Source organism: Hyperolius riggenbachi, chromosome 6 (genome assembly GCF_040937935.1).
Source record: "Hyperolius riggenbachi isolate aHypRig1 chromosome 6, aHypRig1.pri, whole genome shotgun sequence".
Classification (NCBI taxonomy): Eukaryota; Metazoa; Chordata; class Amphibia; order Anura; family Hyperoliidae; genus Hyperolius; species Hyperolius riggenbachi.
Window position 1 is genome coordinate 66,577,444 of NC_090651.1, and position 26,928 is coordinate 66,604,371.

Here is a 26,928-nt window from a genome sequence, read left to right on the forward strand (position 1 = left end):
TTTTTCATCCAATCTTACCAAATATATGTAGTATAAGGGTAAATTGAGTAAATACATTGTATGGATAATTTAGGCAGTTCCATTATATTACATAGAAATGGTAAGATTGGATGAAAAAGGTTGGATCATTAGTGGCCAGCTTACGGCACATTAATGTTGCAAGATATGCAATACCCAGGCAACACAGGCCGCCCGTGCTTATTGCGCAATGTGTGCTACCTTCATACAGACACTGTCCTGCCTGACATTTGGACCCGGGACTCTAAAATGCTGCTACACAACACAACCAACCACTTAGCTGCCATACTGTACTTGTGTTATGAGCAGCAGTGCTCTATGTTGTGGTACCTCCACGGACTGTAATGTCAAATGCCTTCAGGTGATGCTGTGAGTCACTCACTGGCAAGGGAGTGATCCTTGTCCCATGTCCATTATTGATACATTCTCTTTTATGTAAAAGAATGAGGAATTCAAAAGCAAGAGAAAACCTCAATAGGAAATGTTACCTGGAAATGTAATCTTAACTAAGACATACCTAGCACCAGATATAAAGAGTGAGGGGATTGCTTAATTTACTGTTTCTACAAAAGTACATTTATCAGTTATGGATGACTCTATCACTAAACTTCCTCTCTTCTTTCAGCAAAGGATCAGTTGCTGTGCAATCAGCGTTAGTATTTGTACAGAATGAGACAGCCCCGAACTCTACAAATGTGCTACAAACCATTTATGAGAATAGGGATCAGTTTGGCAACTTAACGTTGGATCCTCAGAGCATAAACGTTGAAGGTAATGAAATGTATTACAGTGAATTTATTTATTTAGTTCTGTATTGTGGGGAGATGTGCTGAATAAAGGGAGGGGCTGCTAATTATGTAATATAACTTTATCCAAATTCCATCACTTGATTATTGGGATCACTGCTGGATAAAGACCACACAGGCATTAGGCAAGGCTTTATCTTTTGTCTCCTTTTTCACTTCTACGTTAATCTTCCTGGCGGTAAGCCCGAGCTGAGCTCGGGCTATGCCGCGCAGGAGGATTTCTCTGGACCTGCTGGGCCGATTTGCATACTTTTTTGAAACACGCAGCTAGCACTTTGCTAGCTACGTGTGCATTCCGATCGCCGCCGCTCCGCGCTGATTCGCCACCGATCGCAGTGCCGCCCCCCCAGACCTCGTGCACTGCCTGGCCAATCAGTGCCAGGCAGCACTGAGGGGTGGATCGGGACTCCCTTAGACGTCACGACGTCACGACGTCCATGACGTCGGTGACATCATCCCGCTCCGTCGCCATGGCCCTTCAGGAAATCCCGTTGTTTGAACGGGATTTCCTGATCAAAGATCGCCGGAGGCGATCGAAGCGGGCGGGGGGATGTACAGCGGCTATCATGTAGCGAGCCCTAGGCTCGCTACATGATTTAAAAAAAAAAAAATTAAAAATAGTGCTGCGCTGCCCCCTGGCGGTTTCTAATAGACCGCCAGGAGGGTTAAGCTTGGGGTAACCCCAAACCACCAGGAAAGTAAAGAGGACCATAAAAGACTGAAAAGCCCTCCTACTTAAAAAAAACAATGCTTAGTGTAGTTTGCCTTCTTAAAACAGAAGGTATTTGCAATAATTCAGATTAAAGAGGAACCCAAACCAAGGATTGAACTTCATTCCAATCAGTAGCTGATACCCCCTTTCCCATGAGAAATCTTTTCCTTTTCTCAAACTGATCAACAGGGGGCTCTGTATGGCTGATACTGTGGTGAAACAACCCCCCCCCCCCACACACACACACACACACACACACATTGTGGAAACCGTGTTGCATTGTGGGAAATAACAGCTGTTTCCAACTGCCAAAATGTATTATCATCTCTTTCCACAGACAAAACTTGCCAGCAGTAAAGATGTCACCATGTGATCAATTTCATAATGTAAATCAGGGAGAGAAAAGATTTTACAATGGGCAAACACCAACTAAATCATTTATAAATAACTAGTTGACCTAAGTCCGTTTAAAAACGGGCTCTAAGTCTTTTCATGCCACCGCCAGTTAGTGCACATGCGCGCACCCATTCGCACCCATCCGCCGCGCGCACCCGTCCACGCTGCGTGTGCGTACCCATTCGCCATGCGCACCCATCTGCCCGTCTCCCTGGCCCCGTCCTCTTGTCCTGCACATGCGCATTAACGCAACAAACGGACACAGAGACAGGATAATGCAGGGACACAGGGACATTATTAGATAGGATTATTGTACAAATTACGCACAGTTCCTCTTAAGTGTGTAACTGTGGTTACCCACAATGCACCACTGCTGGATATGCAAATTATCTCTTTATGCCCCTGAAGACAGGCTTACATCCACAACCACTGGTGTAAAGTAAGCCTATAGTATTGAATTTTACAGAGTCCTATCAACCCAACATGCAGACAGCCTGTTTCAGACTGTAGGTCCTCAGTCCATGGCAGGGATTGATATGACTCTATGGGATGGGGGCTTCAACCCAAAACACAGAATACCCAAGTAGCTCGGGGTTGACCCAAAACCACTAGGGAAGTTTAGGGGGCCAAAAAGATCAAAAATCCCTCCTACTCAAAAAGCAATTCTTAGTACACTTTGCCTTCTTAAAACAGAAGGCATTTGCGATCATTCAGATTTCTAAGCGGACGTGATCTCAGAACTTCCTCTCTGCTCTAAAAGATACAAAATAGCATAATAACCTCTAAACCAAAAACATTTCTTTGTTGCAGCTGATACAATTCCTACAATAAATCTGTACTGTTTCTACTTCCTGCTTTAATGGACATACTGTTAACTCCCTGTGCTTTCAAATGAGCTTATCTGCTTATTTGCCGCGGCATTCAAGGTGACACAGGGTGACATCAAATTACAACTTGTGATTAGACTCAGATGAGGAGGAATTAGACAGGCTAAACTCTCTAAATACTGTAGATACAGGGTGCATTTTTCTGTTTCCCTTCTGTTCTGTGCAAGAGTCCGAGCCCACTTTAACTGTGGTTACCCACAATGCACCACTGCTGAATATGCAGATAAGAAATACAAGCGGAAGGTAAGATAATTGCCTGCAGAATCGAGTGGGAACTCGATCGAGCGGGAAAATCAAGCTGTGTATGCCCAGCATAAGAGAAAAAGTTAGGATTTCTCACGGAAAAGGGCATATTGGCTACTGATTGGGATACAGATTAATCCTTGATTAAAGTTCCTCTTTATAATCCTATATTCAAAACAGATCAAATATTAAGAATACTTCTAGGTGTGAGTTCTATTCCAGCTGCCAATACATGGTCCAGATTTCCTTTTTTTCAGTTCAACTAAAAGCAAAAACATCACTGCAAAATAAATTAACTAAATACTAAAAACTGATGTATCTATTACAATTTAAATGCAATTTTACCCATATACATAGGTAAGACAAATCATCAGTTAAAAAGAGTACATACATTAGGTGTAACATGCAGTGTGTCGCAGTATGTACCCCCATGGCTTTGTGGGGGCAACATACCAAGAGATTTTCTCCAGACAGAAAGCAGATGGATATGTACACTAAAGGCCAATGACATTTCCATCTGCTTTCCATTTATGTATGCTACACTTTCATTTATTTATTTATCTGCACCAAGAATTTGTTTACAGTGATATATGTGGAGTGAAAGTCAAACAACATATTTTGCTACATTATATTTTTTTCATAATTTTTATTAAATGTTAATGAAAATAAAGTTATACTATAACATTTACAAAAATTAAAACTATACTAACACAATGTTTTAAAACTTTAGGGGATACGCTGCAATTCAGTACTACAAGTACAGCATCACCAACCTCGACAGGAACTAGTACACCTGAAGCACTCAGTATCACAACTGGAGCCAGTACCCCTTCTGTGACCACTACAACACCTGTACCCAGTACAATACTTGAAACCACTTCCACTCCTGCAGAAACCGGTGCCTCAACTGTAATCAGTACATCGCCAGGAGCCAGTACGCTACTTGGGACCACTACTACAACACCTGTACCCAATGCAACACTTGAAACCAGTTCCACCCCATTAACTAGTACACCTGAAGGAGTCAGTACTACAACTGGAGCCACTACCCCTTCTGAGACCACTGCAACACCTGTTCCTATTACATTTGAAACCACTCCAGGAACTAGTACAACACCAGAAACTGGTACCACATCTGGGGTGACTACAACAGCTGTACTCAGTACAACACTTGAAACCAGTTCCATTTCTGGAACTAATACAACACCAGAAGGCAGTACCACACGAGGAGCCAGTACCCCTTCTGTGACTACAGCAACATCTGTACCCAGTTCAACACTTGAAACTAGTTTCACTCCTGGAACTGGAACTAGTTCAGCATCAGAAGTCAGCAGCACACCTGGAGATAGTACTCCATCTGAGACCACTACAGCACCTGTACCCAGCATATCACTTGAAACCAGTTCCATTCCGTTAACTAGTACACCTGCAGCAGTCAGTACATCACCTGCAGCCAGTACAACTTTGGGGGCCAATACAACACCTGGAATCAGTACAGGTTTTGAGACCAGTATGATGCCTGGGGAAAGCACAACACCTGGAGCCAGTACAATTTCTGGTACCAGCACTCCTCTGACCAGTACAGTTCCTGAGACCACTGTAACCACATTGCTAACCATAAGTGCTGAAACTCTAACAAGCAGCATGATAACAACAAGCAGTGTAAAGCTTCCAACCAGTATAACTGCACTCTCCAGCACTAATCTCCCAACCACTAAAACTCCTGCCACAGTCACAAAACCTCACATAATGCGCCTCCGTTTTATAATAACAAACATGGAATTCAAGGAGGCCTTAAGAAACAAAATCACAGCTGAATATAGAACTCTATCCTCAACAATGAAAACTGACGTGAGTAACTGTAAACTGTAAACTGCATACAAGGTAATTTCTGCTTATCCTGCACAGCTTTACACCTCATTCCTGTCTCTTGTTTTTCTCAACAGATCAGGAATGCCCTACTGCCCACATATCCTACCTTTAGGGATGTACAAAATATAACATTTAGGTAAGTGTCCTGTCCATAGAGTGCACACAAATAAATCATGTATATATCCTCCTATCAGGAGTTTGCAGAGGGTTAATAATTATCTCAATAATCTATTTGTCAATATCTGAATACTGTTCCCACTGGTGATAGTAACTGTCAGTAAATGTTGTTATGCTTTTTGTTCACTACTTGCATTTTTTTTACCAAATAAAAACACATTAGATCTGACATTCCATATTAATGAATGAACTGGTTCAATCGGAATATATCAATATATTTTCTGCATAAAAATAAAAAAAAATTGATAATAGATGGGGCTTTTTTTTTTGCAGACTATATGTATTTTTCTGTTATTTACACTGTGTTTTTGCAGAAAACACAGCTGTATTTCTGCGTGGAAACATGTACACTGAGCAGAAAAGTGCAAGCAGAAAAGAAGTGTCCATGCAAACGCACTGCTGCAGGTGGAAAAAGAGAGTGTCTGCTGGACTAGCTTGAGCCAGTATAGCGTGTACAAAGTGGCGCATAACACCTTTTTATTTCATCTTTAATGATTTTTCTAGTTTCACTCTACCTCAACATTGCCTAATAAAAAAAGGCATGTGCAAAGATTTGTGTTCATAACAGCCTAAACAGCAGACATCCAGTGAAAAGACTAAGCAGAGCTGTACCTCTCTAATGCAAGCTGGACGTCATCGCAGCTCAGAAGTACTAAAATACATTTGAAAAAGCATAGCCTCCCACCTTAAAGCATCCACCCCTGCCAGCAGAGAGGGTGGGACTCTGAAATGGAGAGCCAATCACGGGTGGGTAAAGGGGAAGAAAGGGAAGAATGAGTAAGATGAAGGGGGGGGGGGAGGCTAGGTAGGTAGAATAATTAAGGAAGATGCAATTAATAGGAAACAGGTTAATGATTTCTGCTACGCCCATTTAGCACTTCTCCACATCTTTATAGATTTGAATTCCTTGCTATGTTTTATAAACAGTTAGTTTTTGTTTGGATATGATTATTATTTTTTTATTAATACACAATTTCTACAGCATTTCACAGAAAACATTGAACAATTCACATTGAGGAATATTCAATAATTGCTGATAAAATTGGCATGCGCAGCTAGCGCACATCAATTGTACTTACACCAGTTGTGTAGCACAGATTGCACTGCGCACACAGCCTAAGGCTCCCTGCACACTGCAAATCTGATTTGCTATTCTGATTCCGCTTTTCAAAGCCCGATTCCGATTTTCCCTAAATGCTATCAACTGAAAAATGCAGGAAAAACGCAGCATGCAGTAACGAATAAAAATCAGAATCGGATGTAAAAAAACAATTAAAAATCGGAATCGCATGGAGTGTGCAAGGAGCCTAATGGTGGCCACTAATGATCCAATCTTTTTCATCCAATCTTACCAAATATATGTAGTATAAAGGTAAATTGAGTAAATACATTGTATGGATAATTTAGGCAGTTCCATTATATTACATAGAAATGGTAAGATTGGATGAAAAAGGTTGGATCATTAGTGGCCAGCTTACGGCACATTAATGTTGCAAGCTATGCAATACCTAGGCAACACAGGCCGCCCGTGCTAATTGCGCAATGTGTGCTACCTTCATACAGACACTGTCCTGCCTGACATTTGGACCCGGGACTCTAATGCTGCTACACAACACAACCAACCACTTAGCTGCCATACTGTACTTGTGTTATGAGCAGCAGTGCTCTATGTTGTGGTACCTCCACGGACTGTAATGTCAAATGCCTTCAGGTGATGCTGTGAGTCACTCACTGGCAAGGGAGTGATCCTTGTCCCATGTCCATTATTGATACATTCTCTTTTATGTAAAAGAATGAGGAATTCAAAAGCAAGAGAAAACCTCAATAGGAAATGTTACCTGGAAATGTAATCTTAACTAAGACATACCTAGCACCAGATATAAAGAGTGAGGGGATTGCTTAATTTACTGTTTCTACAAAAGTACATTTATCAGTTATGGATGACTCTATCACTAAACTTCCTCTCTTCTTTCAGCAAAGGATCAGTTGCTGTGCAATCAGCGTTAGTATTTGTACAGAATGAGACAGCCCCGAACTCTACAAATGTGCTACAAACCATTTATGAGAATAGGGATCAGTTTGGCAACTTAACGGTGGATCCTCGGAGCATAAACGTTGAAGGTAATGAAATGTATTACAATGTATTTATTTATTTAGTTCTGTATTGTGGGGAGATGTGCTGAATAAAGGGAGGGGCTGCTAATTATGTAATATAACTTTATCCAAATTCCATCACTTGATTATTGGGATCACTGCTGGATAAAGACCACACAGGCATTAGGCAAGGCTTCATCTTTTGTCTCCTTTTTCACTTCTTCATTAAGCTTGGGGTAACCCAAAACCATCAGGAAAGTAAAGAGGACCATAAAAGACTGAAAAGCCCTCCTACTAAAAAAAACCAATGCTTAGTGTAGTTTGCCTTCTTAAAACAAAGAATTTCCAATACTTCAGATTAAAGAGGAACCCAAACCAAGGATTGAACTTCATTCCAATCAGTAGCTGATACCCCCTTTCCCATGAGAAATCTTTTCCTTTTCTCAAACGGATCAACAGGGGGCGCTGTATGGCTGATACTGTGGTGAAACAACTACCCCCCACACACACTCACACACGCACGCACACACGCACACACACACACACACACACTGTGGGAGCCGTGTTGCATTGTGGGAAATAACAGCTGTTTCCAACTGCCAAAATGTATTATCATCTCTTTCCACAGACATCACTTGCCAGCAGTAAAGATGTCACCATGTGATCAATTTCAGAATGTAAATCAGGGAGAGGAAATATTTTACAACGGGCAAACACCAACTAAATCATTTATAAATAACTAGTTGACCTAAGCCCGTTTAAAAATGGGCTCTAAGTCTTTTCATGCCGCCACCAGTTAGTGCACATGCGCGCACCCATCCGCCGCGTGCACCCGTCCACCCTACGTGTGCGTACCCATCTGCCCGTCTCCCTGGCCCCGTCCTCTTGTCCTGCACATGCGCATTAGCGCAACAAACGGACAAAGAGACCGGATGATGCAGGGACACAGGGACATTATTAAATAGGATTATTGTACAAATTACGCACAGTTCCTCTTAAGTGTGTAACTGTGGTTACCCACAATGCACCACTGCTGGATATGTAAATTATCTCTTTATGCCCCTGAAGACAGGCTTACATCCACAACCACTGGTGTATAGCAAGCCTATAGCATTCAATTTTACAGAGTCACATCAACCCAACATGCAGACACCCTGTTTCGGACTGTAGGTCCTCAGTCCATGGCAGGGATTGATATGACTCTATGGGATGGGGGCTTCAACCCAAAATGCAGAATACCCAAGTAGCTTGGGGTTGACCCAAAACCACTAGGGAAGTTTAGGCGGCCAAAAAGACCAAAAATCCCTCCTACTCAAAAAGCAATTCTTAGTACACTTTGCCTTCTTAAAACAGAAGGCATTTGCGATCATTCAGATTTCTAAGCGGACGTGATCTCAGAACTTCCTCTCTGCTCTAAAAGATACAAAATATCATAATAACCTCTAAACCAAAAACATTTCTTTTTTGGTGCTCAAGAAGAAAGCAGGTCCAATGCTTCAAAAAGTAATTTAATCCAACAGGTACAGTAAGGTCATTAGGGGTACAGAAAATATTGGCCTCTGACGAAGCAGGGAGACCTGCGAAACGGCTGTCAGGCCGCTTTTTCTGTACCCCTAATGACCTTACTGTACCTGTTGGATTAAATTACTTTTTGAAGCATTGAGACTGGTGCCGGACCTGCTTTCTTCTTGAGCATCAAAAACGTGAGTTTCTAATAGGTGGAGAGCACAGTCTGCTCAAATTCCAACTGCCGAGCCAGTGTGCAACGAGTGCTAGTCATTTCTGTTCTCCCTTATCTTTTTGATAAAAACATTTCTTTGTTGCAGCTGATACAATTCCTACAATAAATCTGCACTGTTTCTACTTCCTGCTTTCATGGACATACTGTCAACTTCCTGTGCTTTCAAATGAGCTTATCTGCTTATTTGCCGTGGCAGTCAAGGTGACACAGGGTGACATCAAATTACAACTTGTGATTAGACTCAGATGAGGGGGAATTAGACAGGCTAAACTCTCTAAATACTGTAGATACAGGGTGCATTTCTCTGTTTCCCTTCTGTTCTGTGCAAGAGTTCGAGCCTACTTTAAATGTTTAACTGTGGTTACCCACAATGCACCACTGCTGAATATGCAAATTATCTATACATCACAACCATTTCATGTTGCCCATAGATGATCCAAATTCATAAAAGATATATCGTTGAGTAGTGAAAAGTGGGCAGCATGGTGGCGTAGTGGTTAGTTCTCTTGCCTTGCATCCCTGGGTCCCTGGTTCGTATTCCAGCCAGGTCAACATCTGCAAGGAGTTTGTATGCTCTCCCCGTGTCTGCGTGGGTTTCCTCCGGGTACTCCGGTTTCCTCCCACATCCCAAAAAACATACAGATAAGTTAATTGGCTTCCCCCTAATTTGTCCCTAGACTAAAATATGCATGCAATACACAATACATACATAGACATATGACTATGGTAGGGAATAGATTGTGAGCTCCTTTGAGGGACAGTTAGTGACAAGACTATATATAAATATACTCTGTACAGCGCCGTGGAAGATGTCGGTGCTATATAAATACTAAAATAATAATAATCCATATTCTCAAGTTGTCTAAAACAGATCCAATATTAAGTATAATTCTAGAAGTGAGCACTGTGCTTGCTGCCAAATCAAGGCACAGAGATTTTTATTAGTTTAACTAAATGGGGAAACTTCACCGCAAATGAAATACTCTGTAACCCCCAATTCTAAGAAAGTGATAGATCTAATAAGGTGTAATTCCTATTGTCCCCATTGATAAGACAAAGAGGGCCATATGCAATTCACTTTTTCACCTGAGTTTTCTCCTAGGAGAAAATTTTTCATCTGCAATTTTAATTAACTTTGCAGCACTTTTCGACTACAAAAGTACCAAAAAGTAGGTGAAAAAGTACCATCAAAATTATTTTCTTGCTTGCTGGTGGTTTAAAAGGCATTTTATTGATAAGTTTAAAAATATTACCTAGGAAAAAACTCAGGAGAAAAAGTGAATTGCATATGGGCCAGAGACCCTTATTCAATTCACTATTTCTCCTAAGTTTTCTCCTAGGTGATATTTCACATCTTATCAATAAAATGCCCTTTAACCTCCTTGGCGGTAACCCCGAACATAGTTTGGGGTAAGCCGCGCAGGAGGTTTTCTCCGGCCCTGCTGGGCCGATTTGTTTAATTTTTTTTTTGCTGAACGCAGCTAGCACATTGCTAGCTGCGTCAGCACACCGATCACCGCCGCCCCGCGCTCGATCGCCGCTATCCGTTGCCCCGTGCGCCCCCCCCAGACCCCGTGCGCTGCCTGGCCAATCAGTGCCAGGCAGCGCTGAGGGGTGGTTCGGGACTCCCAATGACGTCCCGACGTCGGTGACGTCATCCCGCCCCGTCGCCATGGTGACGGGGGAAGCCCTCCAGGAAATACCGTTCTTTGAACGGAATTTCCTGATCGGAGATCGCCGAAGGCGATCGAAGCGGGCGGGGGGATGCCGCTGAGCAGCGGCTATCATGTAGCAAGCCTGGGGCTCGCTACATGATATATATAAAAAAAAAACTGCTGCGCTGCCTCCTGGCGGATTTTTTCATACCGCCAGGAGGGTTAAGCCACCAGCAAGCAAGAAAATACTCAGAATAAAATTAACAGGAAGTTTTCACCCACTTTTTGGTACTTTTTCAATTGCAAAATGCTGAAAAGTTATTTTAACCACTTCACATCCAGACCTTGTTTTCCCCTTATTGACCAGAGCAGTTCTTATGCTTTAGCGGTGTCCCTGTTTAATCACCAATAACTTCACCTGTACTCGTGCCACTTAAATTATCTATATATCGTTTTTTTCAAGACAAACTAAGCTTTCATTGGGGGGTATTTGGTCCCAAATAAAATGTTCCTCTCTATGCATTTTAATGGGAAAAAGGAGGGGGAAATAAAAAAAAATTCATTATTTCTCAATTTTGACCAAATTCTGTTTAAAAATAAAAAGTGCAATTGACATAAAAACTGTGCCACCAGTTTAAGTCGCCCCAGTATAGATATGCAGATGTGTCCCCAGTATCACTCCCCAGTATAGCCAGATGTGTCCCCAATATCAGCCCCCCCAGCATAGCCAGATGTGTCCCCTGTGTTTGCCACCCCCCCAGAATAGATTGACAGATGCACCCCCAGGAATAGTGCCCCTCTTTATAGCCAGATGTGTCCCCGGGATCAGGATTACCCCATTATAGCCAGATGTACCCCCACGATTAGTGCTGCCCCCCATTATAGCCAAATGTGCACCAGTATTAAGTTATGGGCCCCCCAGGTGCCCAGATGTGCAAAATTTGTAAACACCCCTCCCCTTTGTTACTAAGATGTCCCCCAGTAACTCTGTATACCCCCTTTGCATATCCCCCCCCCCCCCCCAACCAGGCAGCCCCCTCCGTGCAGAAATAGTTTAAAAAATGCACAAGCAAGCAGCCACACTCACCTACCTCGGTCCTGCGACGATCCTGAAGCCCGATCCTCCGATCACCGCTCTGCAGTCAGCCGCATATTGCCGGTAACCCGGGTCCCGGCTTGATGACGTCATCAAGCCGGGACCCGGATTTCCGGCAATATGCGGCTGACTGAAGAGCGGTGATCGAGGATCAGGCTTCAGGATAGTCGCAGGACCGAGGTAAGGTGAGTGAGGCTGCTTGCTTGTGCAATTTTTTAACTATTTGTGCGCCGAGGGGGACAGATGAAGGATCGCTGCAGTTCACTACTGCAGCGATCGTTCATGGGAGGGGGGTGGACTAATTGGCCAAAAGGGAACATGTTCCACCAATTAGTAATGCAGCTGACAGTGCCGGAGGGTGCGCTCTGAAGCGCACCCGACCGTGCACAGCAGGGCTGCAACCAGGTCAGTATATCTACGTGGCTGTGGCTTGGAGGGTGCCACGGCCGATGTACATATACTGTAGCAGTGGGGAAAGTGGTTAAAAAGAAGATAAAAAATTACCTCCTTGGAGAAAACTTTGGAGATAAAGTGAATTGGATAAGGGCCAGTGGCTATATGGCAATATGCCTGTGGCATGCTGTTTTTAATTATCTGCACCAATAATTTGTTGATATTGATAGACTAATACACAATGGAAAGAAATCCATTCAGAGTATGTTTTTCTATATCCTACATGCTTCGAAGAATTGTATAAAGTTTAAATAAAATGTATACTATTTAATTTAGTATTTTATTTATTGAAATTAAAAGCAATACTAATATAGTTTTCTAATACTTTAGGGGAAATGCTGAAATTCAATACAACTACTGAATCACCGACCTCGACCTCTACCAGTACAACTCTCACAGCTACTTTAACACCATCACTCAGCACATCAGCAGAATTCAGTACTACCTCTAGTGGCAGTACAACTCTTGAGGCCACTACATCATCTGAATCTGGAACCACACCAGAGACCAGCTCAGCAACAGAAGTCAGTACAGCACCTGGATCTAATACAACACCTGAGTCAAGTACATCAATAACAGCTCCCCTTATAACAACAATATCAAGTACAACTCTTGAAGCCAGTACCTCACCCATAGTCAGTACAACACCAGAAACCAGCACTACATTAGGAGCCAGTACAGCAGTTGGAACCAGTATGTCAGCAGCATCCAGCACATTGTCAGAAGCCAGTACATTACCAAGAACCATGACATCATCTGCATCAGTTTCCAGTACTACTATAGGAGCTGAAACATCATTAACATCCAGTATTACAATCAGTATAGCACCAGTAGCCAGTACAGTGTTTGGATCCAATTTAACTCCTGAAGCCAATACCTTACCAGAAGCTAGTACATCTCCTGGAGTCAGTTCATCACCTGTTGCCAGTGCAGAGACAGCAGACAGAACAACACTACAGTCTATTACACAACCAGAAGCCACTGCAATAGGAGTCGGTACAACAACTAGAACATCTTCTGTATCCAGTACAACTTCAAGGCCCAATTCATCACCTAATGCCAGTACAAAAACAATCAGAACAACAGCGAGAACCACACTACAGCCTATTACAAAGCCAGGATCCACTTCAATAGGAGTTGGTACAACAACTAGAATCAAAACATCATCTGTAGCCAGTACAACTTTAAAGACCAATACAATTTCTACAGCCAGCACTGCCCCAAGAACTAGTACATTACTTGGCAGCAGTACATCTCCAGTAGCCAATACAACACCTGGACTTGGCACAACACCAGCCTTCTCAATGAGCAGTGAAGCTCCACTAACTGTACTGCCGGCTACAAGTACTGAGCCTCTAGCAAGCAACATAACAACAAGCAATGTGCAGCGCTCAACCAGCATGACTGCACTGTCCAGCACTCGGCTCTCCACCACCACCAATCCTTCCACCAACACAGAGCCTCCCATAATGCATATGTTTTTTAAAATAGTAAACTTGGACTACAGGAAAACCTATGAAATCCGAACATCCAGTGATTATTTAAACCTGTCCTCAACAGTTATAAATAATGTGAGTAACTCTGAATTGCATTAAAGATAACATTTTTACTTGCATTTGTACATTTTTACAAATGTCTTTCTCATGTTTTTCCCCACAGACCATGAGGATCTTGAAAACTGAATATTCTAACCTCGAGAATGTAATTAATATAACGTTTAGGTAAGTGATTTATTGCTGTTCATAGAACATACACATTAAGGCATCTACACATCCACCTCTTTCAAAGTGTGCAGTGCATGGGCAAAAAAAAAAAGTCTGCAGTGCATGGGCAAAATCGGCAGCCGCAGAGTGGCTCACCCAGGACCACTTAACGCCACGTCCTGGGGGCGGAGATTAGCAGGGAATGCACAAACGCTTGCGCAATCGTTCCCTGCCGAGTGATGCGGCAGAGCTCAATGATCAGATTGCTACCCGGCTTTAGAGGGAAAAAAAGCAGTTTATTTACATGTACAGTGATGCGATCTACTGCAGCGCTGTACGGGAGACAGCTCTGTCACTGAGCTGTCCCCTCGAGTGGCAGGGAAAATGATCCATCTCATAAGCTGATGCCTATGAGAGGCGATCTGCCTGATTGGTTGTCGGGGGGGGGGGGGGAGGATGGTGGGAGGGAAAATTGTATGTAAAATAAACAATTTAATAAAATAAATTAACAATAATATTAATTTAAAAAAAGAAAGAAAGGTTGCAGCAGCAAGCAGATGCCACCAACAGAAAGCTCTGTTGGTGGCAACAAAAGGAGGGCAGATTCATTTGTGTGCTACGTCGAATGGCCCTGCAGCAAACTGTTCAAGCTGCAGAGGGCTGAATTGTAACAAAAATCGTCTGGTCAGTGGGGGGGGGGGGGGTGTAAGCTTGTGGTCCTCAACTGGTTAAATAGTATCCCAATCTCAACCCCAGTACTCTTCATACTGGTGATAATAATAATTCTGGTAATTGTTAGGTAATTTATATAAGCCAGTGTTTCTCTGCATTATTAGTGATACAGCTTTTTATGTAATTCATTGTTAAACAAGTACACTATGATTAGAGTTAAAAGCTGTTCACACTAAAAGAAAAGCAGTGCACAATACTCTGGGCCACGCCTTCCCTTCCACAGCCCAGGCTTCTTTTTAGTTTAGTAATACCACGTGTGCTGCGGCAACTCCAGGCAGATTTGAGGCAATGAAGATGGAGGGGTCCATTCAATTGTATTGAACTTGCCTGCACTGTTTTGTGCTCCACCAATGAAATTAGCAGTGTGCAAACTCAGCACCATGATGTATCTGAAATGGCCCAAGCTTTTCTTGCAACATATACTGTACACTTGTTGCATGCACAGGTACTCCATGAACCATCAGAAATACCTCATAAGGCAAAAGTACCTCAGGAGGATAACGCATGGTCTATGGTTTGCAACTTCAGTGCACCCTGTAATGACTGGTGGGTGAGAGGGGGAAGATATTTTCCTCAGATGTCAGAGTGGGATATTGAAGCTACTCATTTTGGTAAAAGGGGCAAATTTCTGGCAAGACTACAATACAGTTATTTGACTCAAATGGTAACTGAACTAACTAGGGGGAATGCGCTACTGGATTTGTTCATTTAAAACAGACCAGATAATGTATCAAATGTGCAGGTTCAAGAACATTTGGGTAATAGCGATCACAACAATAACATTTGATCTGGTGATTGAGAGGTCGCAGAGCAGCGGAACAACTAAAACTATGAATTTTAGAAAAGCAAAGTTCAATCAACTCAGGCAGGCACTACGTTCAGTGGACCGGGATAATATACTATTAATGGAATGTATTGTTACAGGTAGTTATGGCAAATTCTATATCTGCGTTTAAGGGGGCTTGGATGCTTTCCTTGCATTGAAAGGCATCCATAGCTATAATTACTAGGCCATTCCCGGTGGTGTTGATCCAGGGATCTTATCTGATTGCCATCTGGAGTCAGGAAGGTTTTCTTTTTCCTTTTTGGGCTAATTGGACCTTGCCTTGTAAGTTTTTTTTTTTTTGCCTTCCTCTGGATCAACAGGGATATGTGACGGTGAAGGCTAGTGCTGTACTTTATTCTCTGGTTCAACTCGATGGACGTATGTCTTTTTTCAACCCAAATAACTATGTAACTATGTAACTATGTACTAGTGACTGAGAAGATTAAAATGTCTTTGAGGATGAATAGCTGTCTTACTGGCCAGGTGAATATAATTCTTGCCTTCTCCCCTATTTAAAGCGAACCCAAACTAAAAATGATCATGCCTTGCACAATAATTAACATTACATTTTAATATGAAATCCTGAAATGTATAAACATTTATTTAGGTACTTGCAAGCTGAAGCCTCTCCCCTCTCCATACCATTCTGCCAAGGCAAAGGATATGGCAGGGTCGTGTTGCTTGCTGGGACAACTACCAGACAGGCTCTCAGAATCGCAAACAAAATAGCATTTTGCTGAATTTGATGCAATCCACTTTTCAAAAATGTTTAAAGAGAGTCTGAAGCGAGAATAAATCTCGCTTCAGACCTCATAGATAGCAGGGGCATGTGTGCCCCTGCTAAACCGCCGCTATCCCGCGGCTTAACGGGGGTCCCTTCACCCCCAAATCCCCTCCGTAAAGCGGGGGAGCGCTTCTGCATTGGGGCAGGGCTAACCGCCTCAGCCCTGCCCCACGCGCGTCTGTCAGACGCGTATCTCCGCCTCTCCCCCGCCCCTCTCAGTCTTTCTTCACTGAGAGGGGCGGGGGAGAGGCGGCGATGCGCGTCTGATAGACGCTACTGGAGGCAGGGCTGCAGCCGTTAGCCCTGCCTCCAGGAAGGGATGATTTACGACCAAGACTACGACCAAGTCTTGGAGGGGTGGGTTTGGGGGTGAAGGGACCCCCGTTTAGCGGCGCGATAGCGGCGGTTTAGCAGGGGCACACATGCCCCTGCTAAGTATGAGCTCTGAAGCAAGATTTATTCTCGCTTCAGAGTCTCTTTAACAGCGATTGAGGTTTAGCTAGGTAATAATGTTGCATTTTATATTTATACTGCTCTGGGTGCAATAAGTTCAAAGCTCTTTTTTCCTTCAATTCCTCTTTAACGCATCTGTAAAATATTTATCTGTACAGCTCCAAAGACCATGTTGGTGCTATATAAATCTACAACAGTAATAATTATAATAGAAAGATCTAGTGGGTTATTCATAGCTCCCAACTGTCCCTCTTTTGGAGGGACAGTCTCTCTTTGGGAGCCCTGTCCCTCTTTCAGGACTTTGTCCCTCTTTCTATTTAAATCTATGTATTTCTCTACTAAAACATGTGTTTGATTGACTCTAAACTTTATTCCCATCCTTTAAATTGATATATTACTAATTTTAAAATGTTACTATGAAGGAAAATGAATCAGGATAGAAAGGACCAGTGTGGTTTGAATTATAAAACAACTTATTTTTCTTATGGAATCTTTATGGTATGTGTGACTAGCGGTGTGACGGGCGCGTGATCAGGGGTGTGGCAGGGGCATGACCTAAGTGTCCCTCTTTCTCATCTCAGAAAGTTGGGAGGTATGGGTTATTTAGCCTGCTGTTGTCACCCAAAAGTAAATAATTGCAGCTGAGCTGACCTCACTCTCTCTTGTCTTTTTAGCAATGGATCAGTTAATGTGGCTTCACTGCTACAATATAAAGGAAATACAACACTCCCTGACCCCAAGAGAGTGCTTCTAACCTTTTATAATGGAAGTACCAGTAACTCATATGCAGGCTTAATTTTGGATCCTCGGAGTCTGAATGTTGAAGGTAAAGAAATGGTATTACAATGTTTTCATTTAGTACTGTGTTGAGGAAAAGATTTTCAGATTAAAAGAGGAAGTGTCTGCTAAGTGCATAATATAACTCAGTACAAATTCTATCATTTGATTACCAAGATGGCAGCTAGATTAGGGCGAAGGATGAGCTCAGTTTTTTTGCCAATGTCATTTTTGCATCCAATTTTTTTTTAGCTTGACATGAAATATGTGTGGAAATATAATGGGATTTTTACAATATACATGATTTCTTAAAATGTACACAGGAGAGAGGCAGCCTGGAGCATCACATCAGTAATACAAATCTTTATTTAATAACAGATACCAAACACTTTTAAGCATCAGCGAACTTACAGACAGGCATGTGGTCTTGAGAAAGAGTTTTGGGCTGGAAGCCGAATTACAGTATTTTAAATGTAACTTCAGCGCCGTCATCTGACGGCGCTGAAGTTACATTCTGTGAGCTGCTATAGCCGTAATTCCTATTACGGCCTATGGTGGCGCCGTCTGTGCCCAAATCTCCTGCGCTGGATGCTTAGTGTTCGGTTTCTGACATTATTGTCACATCTGACAAGATTAAGCTGCATGCTTGTTTCTGGTGTTTTTTAGACATGACTGCAGCCAAATAGATCAGAAGGGCTGCCAGACAACTGGTATTGTTTAAAAGAAAATAAATATGGCAGCCTCCATATTCTTCTCATTTCAGGTTTCCTTTAAAAGATAGGTACACATACAATACAGTAATCATTTGCACCTGAATACAGGCCGTTATTTTAAAACTATTTTTGAAATAGTGGTCCTTTAAGAAGCTAGATTTAAGGGTAGCCTATGGTTATTCAGATATGAAAATAAAAGTGGTATGAAACCTAAATTTCATCTCTGATCTAAAAGATTAAACACAGCATACAAGTATTAGGAAAAAGGTTATGACTGGTTTCCAAGTTACTGTAAATGATAATAATTCAATCTGCCATTTCACTTTGAAGCTAATTGATAACATTGACTTTCCTATTTTATCAGATTTTGTTGATCTGTACCGAGCTGAGTAAACAATGCAGACAAGAGTCTGCTGTAACCAGGGGGATGCAGGGAACTTTCTCTGATTTATTTGCTCAGCAATACTTAATTACAAGACAATTTAATAATTTGTCTCACAACCAGTAATGTTTTCAGTTAGCTTCAGTGTACCTAAGGTCCTGTTTCCACTACACGCAGATTGGATGCAGAATGGATGCAGAAAAACTGACTCCAATGAAGGCCTATGAGAAAATCTGCATCAGGAAATTCGCGAAAGGGCCCGTTTCCACTAGGAGCGGTGCGATGCGATCGCACCGCAGGTGTCCTGAAACACATGCACGCCAGTGGAACAGTTTCCACTGCGTGCATGTTGTGCGGAGCGGTGCGATCCGTGAATCTGCAGCACGCCCGCAGTCGCGTCCCATCTCCTCCATGGACTTCCGCATCGGGAGATGCGGAAGTGATGCGGCCGGCGGCGAAAGTGATGCTAGCTAGCCGCATTTGCATCATTTAGCAGTGGAAATGTGCCCTTAAAGAGACATTGAAGCGGAAAAAAATTATGATATTATTTGTATGTGTAGTACAGCTAAGAAATAAAACATTAAGATCAGATACATCAGTCTAATTGTTTCCAGTACAGGAAGAGTTGAGAAACTCCAGTTGTTATCTCTATGCAAACAAGCCATTAAGCTCTCCGACTAAGTCTTAGTCGTGGAGAGGGCTGTTATCTGACTTTTATTATCTCAACTGTAAGTGAACTGTTTACTTTTTCTCTGCTAGAGGAGAGGTCATTACTTCACAGACTGCTCTGAAAGACTCATTTTGAATGCTGAGTGTTGTGTAATCTGCACATATTATAGAATGATGCAATGTTAGAAAAAACACTATATACCTGAAAATAAAAATATGAGAATATTTTCTTTGCTGTTAAACTTCTAGTAATTATTCATAGTACACAAACAATTCATTATATCATATTTTTTTTTTCGCTTCAGTGTCTCTTTAAGGGCCTGTTTCCACTACACGTAGATTGGATGCAGAATGGGCGCAGAAAAACTGACACCAATGAATGCCTATGGGAAAATCTGTATCAGAAAAATCGCACTTAGTGGAAACACGCCCATAGGCATTCATTGAAGTCAGTTTTTCTGCATCCGTTATGCATCCAATCTGCGTGTAGTGGAAACAGGCCCTTAGTGGAAACAGGCCCATAGACATTTAGTTGCACCACTCTGACACATACAAATATAAATAAACACTCCTTCTAGACTATGAGCATTTCAGTGCATGCTTTTCACCCTTCTCTTTTCATAACTAGTGTTATACAGGTGGCAGCCATTACTTCTGAGCTTAGTAGGAGGTTTTAGATCATGGGTGTGTTTAGCATCAGCTACCCTCCCTCACAGGGGCATCGTCTATGTGAAATCTCACACAAGCTGAGATCACCTCCCCTGTGACATCATCAGTAGCAGCCTGTGTTTTGTTTTTGTTTTTGATCTCCTCCACCAGTCTGACGGATTCTGTCCCGGCAATATGAAAAGAAGGGAGGGGTTCCTTCAATAAATGTAAAATATTTTATATTTGTCATCATGCAGCTGAAAAAAGGTTGCTATTTATTATTATAATTTAGAAAATAGATTTTATTTCTGAAATCTTGTATTTTTAATTTGGGTCCACTTTAAGATTTTAGGGCAACAATGCAGTTTTGAGTTTCCTTCCACTTTAAGTGATTCATTATTCTATTGCTATCCACAAAAACAAATCTATAAAATAAAAGAAAAAACGTCAAAAAGCCTAATAAAGTCACAATTGGCTTTGATGTTTGACAATACACTTAAATGTGTTAAAAGTATGTTCTCACTTAAATTGTATGTTCTCCCTTAAATTGTATGTTCTCACTGCTATTTTGCAATTCAATAAAAATTTTTTGGAAAAGAAAAGAAAAGTAAATGTACACTAATGCAATGTTTTTAAAATTCCAGGTCAGGTACTGAATTTTACCAGCAGCACTGCATCACCGACCCAGACGTTTACCAGTACATCTCCCACAGCTACTTCAACAACATCACTCAGCACATCAGCTGAATCCAGTACTACCGCTAGTGGCAGCACAACACCTGAGGCCTCTACATCATCTGAATCCGTAACCACACCAGAGACCAGCTCAGCAACAGAAGTCAGTACAATACCTGTATCTAATACAACACCTGGATCAAGCACATCAATAACAGCCTCGCTTACAACGCCAACATTAAGTACAACTCTTGAGGCCAGTACCTCACCCCTAGTCAGTACATCACCTGAATCCAGTACAACAACTAAATCCAGTTCAAATCCTGGATCCAGTTCAACCCCAGAAGCCAGTACAACACCTGTAGCCAGTTCATCATCAGAAGCCAGTACAACACCTGCAGCCAGTTCATCATCTGAAGCCAGTACAACACCTGCAGCCAGTTCATCATCTAAAGTCAGTACAACACCTGCAGCCAGTTCATCATCTGAAGCCAGTACAACATCTGCAGCCAGTTCCTCATCTGAAGCCAGTACAACACGTACAGCCAGTTCATCCTCTGAAGCCAGTACAATACCTGCAGCCAGTTCATCATCTGAAGCCAGTACAACACCGGCAGCCAGTTCATCATCTGAAGCCAGTACAACACCTGCAGCCGGTTCATCATCTGAAGCCAGTACAACACTTGGGTCCAGTTCAACTCCTGGATCCAGTACAACCCCAGAAGCTAGTACAGCACCTGCAGCAAGTACATCATCTGAAGCCAGTACAACACCTGCAGCCAGTTCATCATCTGAAGCCAGTACAACACCTGCAGCCAGTACATCATCTGAAGCCAGTACAACACCTGCAGCCAGTTCATTATCTGAAGCCAGTACAACACCTGCAGCCAGTTCATCATCTGAAGCCAGTACAACATCTGCAGCCAGTTCATCATCTGAAGCCAGTACAACACGTACAGCCAGTTTATCCTCTGAAGCCAGTACAACACCTGCAGCCAGTTCATCATCTGAATCCAGTACAACACCGGCAGCCAGTTCATCATCTGAAGCCAGTACAACACTTGCAGCTGGTTCATCATCTGAAGCCAGTACAACACCTGTAGCCAGTTCATCATCTGAAGCCAGTACAACAACTGCAGCCAGTTCATCATCTGAAGCCAGTACAACACCTGCAGCCAGTACATCATCTGAAGCCAGTACAACACCTGCAGCCAGTTCATCATCTGAAGCCAGTACAACACCTGTAGCCAGTTCATCATCTGAAGCCAATACAACACCTGCAGCCAGTTCATCGTCTGAAGCCAGTACAACACCTGCAGCCAGTTCATTATCAGAAGCCAGTACAACACCTGCAGCCACTTCATCATCTGAAGCCAGCACAACACTTGAGTCCAGTTCAACCGCTGGAGCCATCACAACCTCAGAAGCTAGTACATCCCCAGAAGCTAGCATATCACCTGGATCCAGTACAACAATTGGATTAAGTTCAACTTCTGGAGCCAGTACAACCCCAGAAGCTAATTCAACCCCAGAAGCTAGTACATCAACTGGAGCCAGTTTGTCATCTGAAGCCAGTACAACACTTGGGTCCAGTTCAACTCCTGGATCCAGTACAACCCCAGAAGCTAGTACATTGCCTGGAGCCGGTTCATCATCTGAAGCCAGTACAACACTTGGGTCCAGTTCAACTCCTGGATCCAGTTCAACCCCAGAAGCTAGTACATTGCCTGGAGTCAGTTTGTCATCTGCAGCCAGTACAACACTAGGGTCCAGTTCAACTCCTGGATCCAGTACAACTCCAAAAGCTAGTACATCACCTGGAGCCAGTTCTTCGTCTGAAGCTAGTACACCACCTGGAGCCAGTTCTTCACCTAAAGCCAGTACAATGCTTGAGTCCAGTTCAACTTCTGGAGCCAGTGCATCACCAGAAGCTAGTACATCACCTGGAGCCAGTTCCTCCCCTGGAGTCAGAATAACATCAGAAGCCAGTACAGTTTTGGGGCCCAGTTCAACACCTGCAGCTAGTGCAACACTTAGATCCAGTTCAACTTCTGGAGCCAGTACAACCCCTAAAGCTAGCACATCACCTGAAGTCAGTATAATACCTGCAGTTAGTACAACAATTGAATCCAGTTCATCTCCTGGAGCCATAACTCTTCCTCTGGTCAGTCCAATAGCTGGAGCCAGTTCAACTTCTACAGCCAATACAATTCCAGCAGTCACAGGAATAGGAGCCAATACAGATCCAGCAGTCACTGGAATAGGAGCCAATACAAATCCAGCAGTCACAGGAATAGGAGCCAATACAAATCCAGCCGTCACTGGAATAGGAGCCAATACAAATCCAGCGGTCACTGGAATAGGAGCCAATACAAATCCAGCAGTCACAGGAATAGGAGCCAATACAAATCCAGCGGTCACTGGAATAGGAGCAAATACAAATCCAGCGGTCACTGGAATAGGAGCCAATACAAATCCAGTGGTCACTGGAATAGGAGCCAATACAAATCCAGCAGTCACTGGAATAGGAGCCAATACAAATCCAGCAGTCACAGGAATAGGAGCCAATACAAATCCTGCAGTCACAGGAATAGGAGCCAATACAAATCCAGCGGTCACAGGAATAGGAGCAAATACAAATCCAGCGGTCACTGGAATAGGAGCCAATACAAATCCAGCGGTCACTGGAATAGGAGCCAATACAAATCCAGCAGTCACAGGAATAGGAGCCAATACAAATCCAGCAGTCACAGGAATAGGAGCCAATACTAATCCAGCGATCACTGGAATAGGAGCCAATACAAATCCAGCGGTCACTGGAATAGGAGCCAATACAAATCCAGCAGTCACTGGAATAGGAGCCAATACAAATCCAGCAGTCACAGGAATAGGAGCCAATACAAATCCAGCGGTCACTGGAATAGGAGCCAATACAAATCCAGCGGTCACAGGAATAGGAGCCAATACAAATCCAGCAGTCACAGGAATAGGAGCCAACACAAATCCAGCAGTCACAGGAATAGGAGCCAATACAAATCCTGCAGTCACAGGAATAGGAGCCAATACAAATCCAGCGATCACTGGAATAGGAGCCAATACAAATCCAGCGTTCACAGGAATAGGAGCCAATACAAATCCAGCAGTTACTGGAATAGGGGCCAATACAAATCCAGCGGTCACTGGAATAGGAGCCAATACAAATCCAGCAGTCACAGGAATAGGAGCCAATACAAATCCAGCGGTCACTGGAATAGGAGCCAATACAAATCCAGCGGTCACTGGAATAGGAGCCAATACAAATCCAGCGGTCACTGGAATAGGAGCCAATACAAATCCAGCAGTCACTGGAATAGGAGCCAATACAAATCCAGCAGTCACAGGAATAGGAGCCAATACAAATCCAGCGGTCACTGGAATAGGAGCCAATACAAATCCAGCAGTCACAGGAATAGGAGCCAATACAAATCCAGCAGTCACAGGAATAGGAGCCAATACAAATCCAGCGATCACTGGAATAGGAGCCAATACAAATCCAGCGGTCACAGGAATAGGAGCCAATACAAATCCAGCAGTTACTGGAATAGGAGCCAATACAAATCCAGCGGTCACTGGAATAGGAGCCAATACAAATCCAGCAGTCACAGGAATAGGAGCCAATACAAATCCAGCGGTCACTGGAATAGGAGCCAATACAAATCCAGCGGTCACTGGAATAGGAGCCAATACAAATCCAGCGGTCACAGGAATAGGAGCCAATACAAATCCAGCGGTCACTGAAATAGGAGCAAATACAAATCCAGCAGTCACAGGAATAGGAGCCAATACAAATCCAGCGGTCACTGGAATAGGAGCCAATACAAATCCAGCGGTCACTGGAATAGGAGCCAATACAAATCCAGCGGTCACAGGAATAGGAGCCAATACAAATCCAGCGGTCACTGGAATAGGAGCCAATACAAATCCAGCAGTCACTGGAATAGGAGCCAATACAAATCCAGCAGTCACAGGAATAGGAGCCAATACAAATCCAGCAGTCACAGGAATAGGAGCCAATACAAATCCAGCAGTCACTGGAATAGGAGCCAATACAAATCCAGCGGTCACTGGAATAGGAGCCAATACAAATCCAGCGGTCACAGGAATAGGAGCCAATACAAATCCAGCAGTCACAGGAATAGGAGCCAATACAAATCCAGCGGTCACTGGAATAGGAGCCAATACAAATCCTGCAGTCACTGGAATAGGAGCCAATACAAATCCAGCGGTCACTGGAATAGGAGCCAATACAAATCCAGCAGTTACTGGAGTAGGAGTTGGTACAACAACTAGAATCAACACATCATCTGTATCCAGTACAAAGTCTACCGCCAGTGCAACTACTGAAGCCAATGTATGGGCTGTCGCAGATCCAGGTTTGTAAACATTGGTGTTGATTAAAAAAAAATGTATATCTCTTATTTATTTTTTATCTGTAGCTATACATAATTAATGAGAAACTAATAACTTATCCCTCTGCCTCTTTCTTCACTCACAATATATCTCCCCTTATCTGCTTATCTCATGAATTATCTCTCCTGGGCCCCAATGTTCACTAAACTTCAGTAGGGTCCCATTTCTACTCTCTCACATGTGATTTTAGTATATTTGCAGACATGCAATACAGACATAATACGAAATTGCGAAAACGCTTTCATTAAGATGTGTGTGTTTTGACTGTGAAATTAGCTCATCGCTGTGACAGCACAGGGAACAGGAAGAAGTATGTAAGATGGGAAAATGGATGTGAACATTTGCATCAAAAACATGAAAATATACATGCAAGACCATTGACTTTCATTAACTGCTTGCCGCCAACGCCACGCCGGAACCGCCTAATGCTGATCGGTGTAAAGTCCTTGCGGCTCGTTTTGCAGAGGATCGCACACGCATCTCTGCTTGGTACTTGAGCCTCCCAGCGGCGATCGCCATTTAATTAACTTGTACAGCACTGCGATCCACGGCAGTGCTGTACTGGGGACAGCCGTGTGACACGGCTGTCCCCTGTGTGGGCTCGGAGGTGGTCCACTGTCATAGGCTAAAGCCTATGACAGCCGATCACAGTGATTGGCTAGCAGGAGGAGGGAGGGCAGGAATAAAATAAAAATTAATTAAAAAAATAGCAAAATGTATTTCAAAATAAATCAAATAAATATTTATATAAATATAAACAAACATCCCAGCAGGGATGAGACCCCACCAACAGAGAGTTCTGTTGGTGGGGAGAAAAGGGGGGGATCACTTGTGTGCTGACATGTGCGAGAAAGGTAATGTATAGCTTGCACTGGGCACCGGGGGGAACATTACACATTAGGGGTATAGTGGCGGGGGGGTTGTCGCGTTGGTCTCTGGTCCCAATATCACTCGCGTTTACCGCAGAGACCCGATTGAGAAAGTCGGCCCTACATCTTGCAGCATGTGCAATCAACTAATGTGAGCAATTTCGGCCCTGAAAATGGTTGCATTGTTGGTGGGACACGCATTTGGTGGCACCGGTTTTCATCCGATTTGATTATTATAATGGAATCGGATGGTCGATCGCCTGATTTATGGCCACCTTTAGGAATGCTAATTAGGCAAACATGCCACGCTGTCAGCTGTAGCAAGGTAAAATACTGTTAATGCATACCGCAGTTTATGGCATCAGACCCTTTATCTATTTCATGAATTACCTCTCCTTACCTGTCTTATTTAATGTTTTATGTCCCTGTTTTAAAAAGAACCTGAACTAAAAATTAAAAGTCAAAATAAACATAAACACTCCTCCTCAATCACATTCTCCTCTCCTGCGTCCCATTTGTCCGCTGTGATCAATGGAATTCTCCGTCCTCCATTTTGAAAATGGCCATTACCCCATAACGGCTTCCTGGTCAGCACACTGTTAACTGTAATATCGCCCACTTGAGCCATAGGGAAACATGGACATTACCTTGCACATTCAGTTGTAACTGACAGCAGCTAATAAATAATTGACAGCAACTGGTATATTTCAGTTCTGACAAAATATTGTCAGAACTGGAAGGGATCACTGTAAGAAGAAAATGGTGAGCTTCTGAGAGGAACTGACGGCGAGGTAAGTATGTAATATTCATTTGCAGCTACGTCATGTGTTTATTTTAAATACTTTTACTCAGTTCAGGTTCACTTTAAATCATTATCTCTCCTTGTGAATATTCATATTCATAATGTATGTGTGCAAACTACATAGTATACATAACACACTTTGCATTATTGTATTATACTCACAATGCGTTTGTTGCTTGTACAATCCACGTAACACTGAGTAATGCGTGTCACACAAGCAACCTACATGTTGTGCGTATAATGTGGGGTAGGCAGACTAGGGGCCTGATTCACAAAGCGGTGCTAACAGTTAGCAC

General features: G+C 43.0%; 1 protein-coding gene across 4 annotated transcripts in view; it reads left to right on the plus strand.

Annotated features, from left to right (window-relative positions):
• Positions 1 to 26,928, plus strand: part of LOC137520895 (serine-rich adhesin for platelets-like) — a 116,335-nt gene that overhangs the window by 78,217 nt on the left and 11,190 nt on the right. For 3 of the 4 annotated variants that reach the window (XM_068239433.1, XM_068239432.1, XM_068239435.1), the window contains 8 exons: positions 644 to 789; positions 3,793 to 4,913; positions 5,009 to 5,070; positions 7,087 to 7,232; positions 12,481 to 13,721; positions 13,810 to 13,871; positions 17,323 to 17,474; positions 20,482 to 24,924. In XM_068239433.1, coding sequence (XP_068095534.1) covers positions 644 to 789; positions 3,793 to 4,913; positions 5,009 to 5,070; positions 7,087 to 7,232; positions 12,481 to 13,721; positions 13,810 to 13,871; positions 17,323 to 17,474; positions 20,482 to 24,924 — 7,373 coding nt within the window. The remainder of the gene's footprint in view (positions 1 to 643; positions 790 to 3,792; positions 4,914 to 5,008; positions 5,071 to 7,086; positions 7,233 to 12,480; positions 13,722 to 13,809; positions 13,872 to 17,322; positions 17,475 to 20,481; positions 24,925 to 26,928) is intronic. The other variant, XM_068239434.1, reaches the window with a different exon arrangement.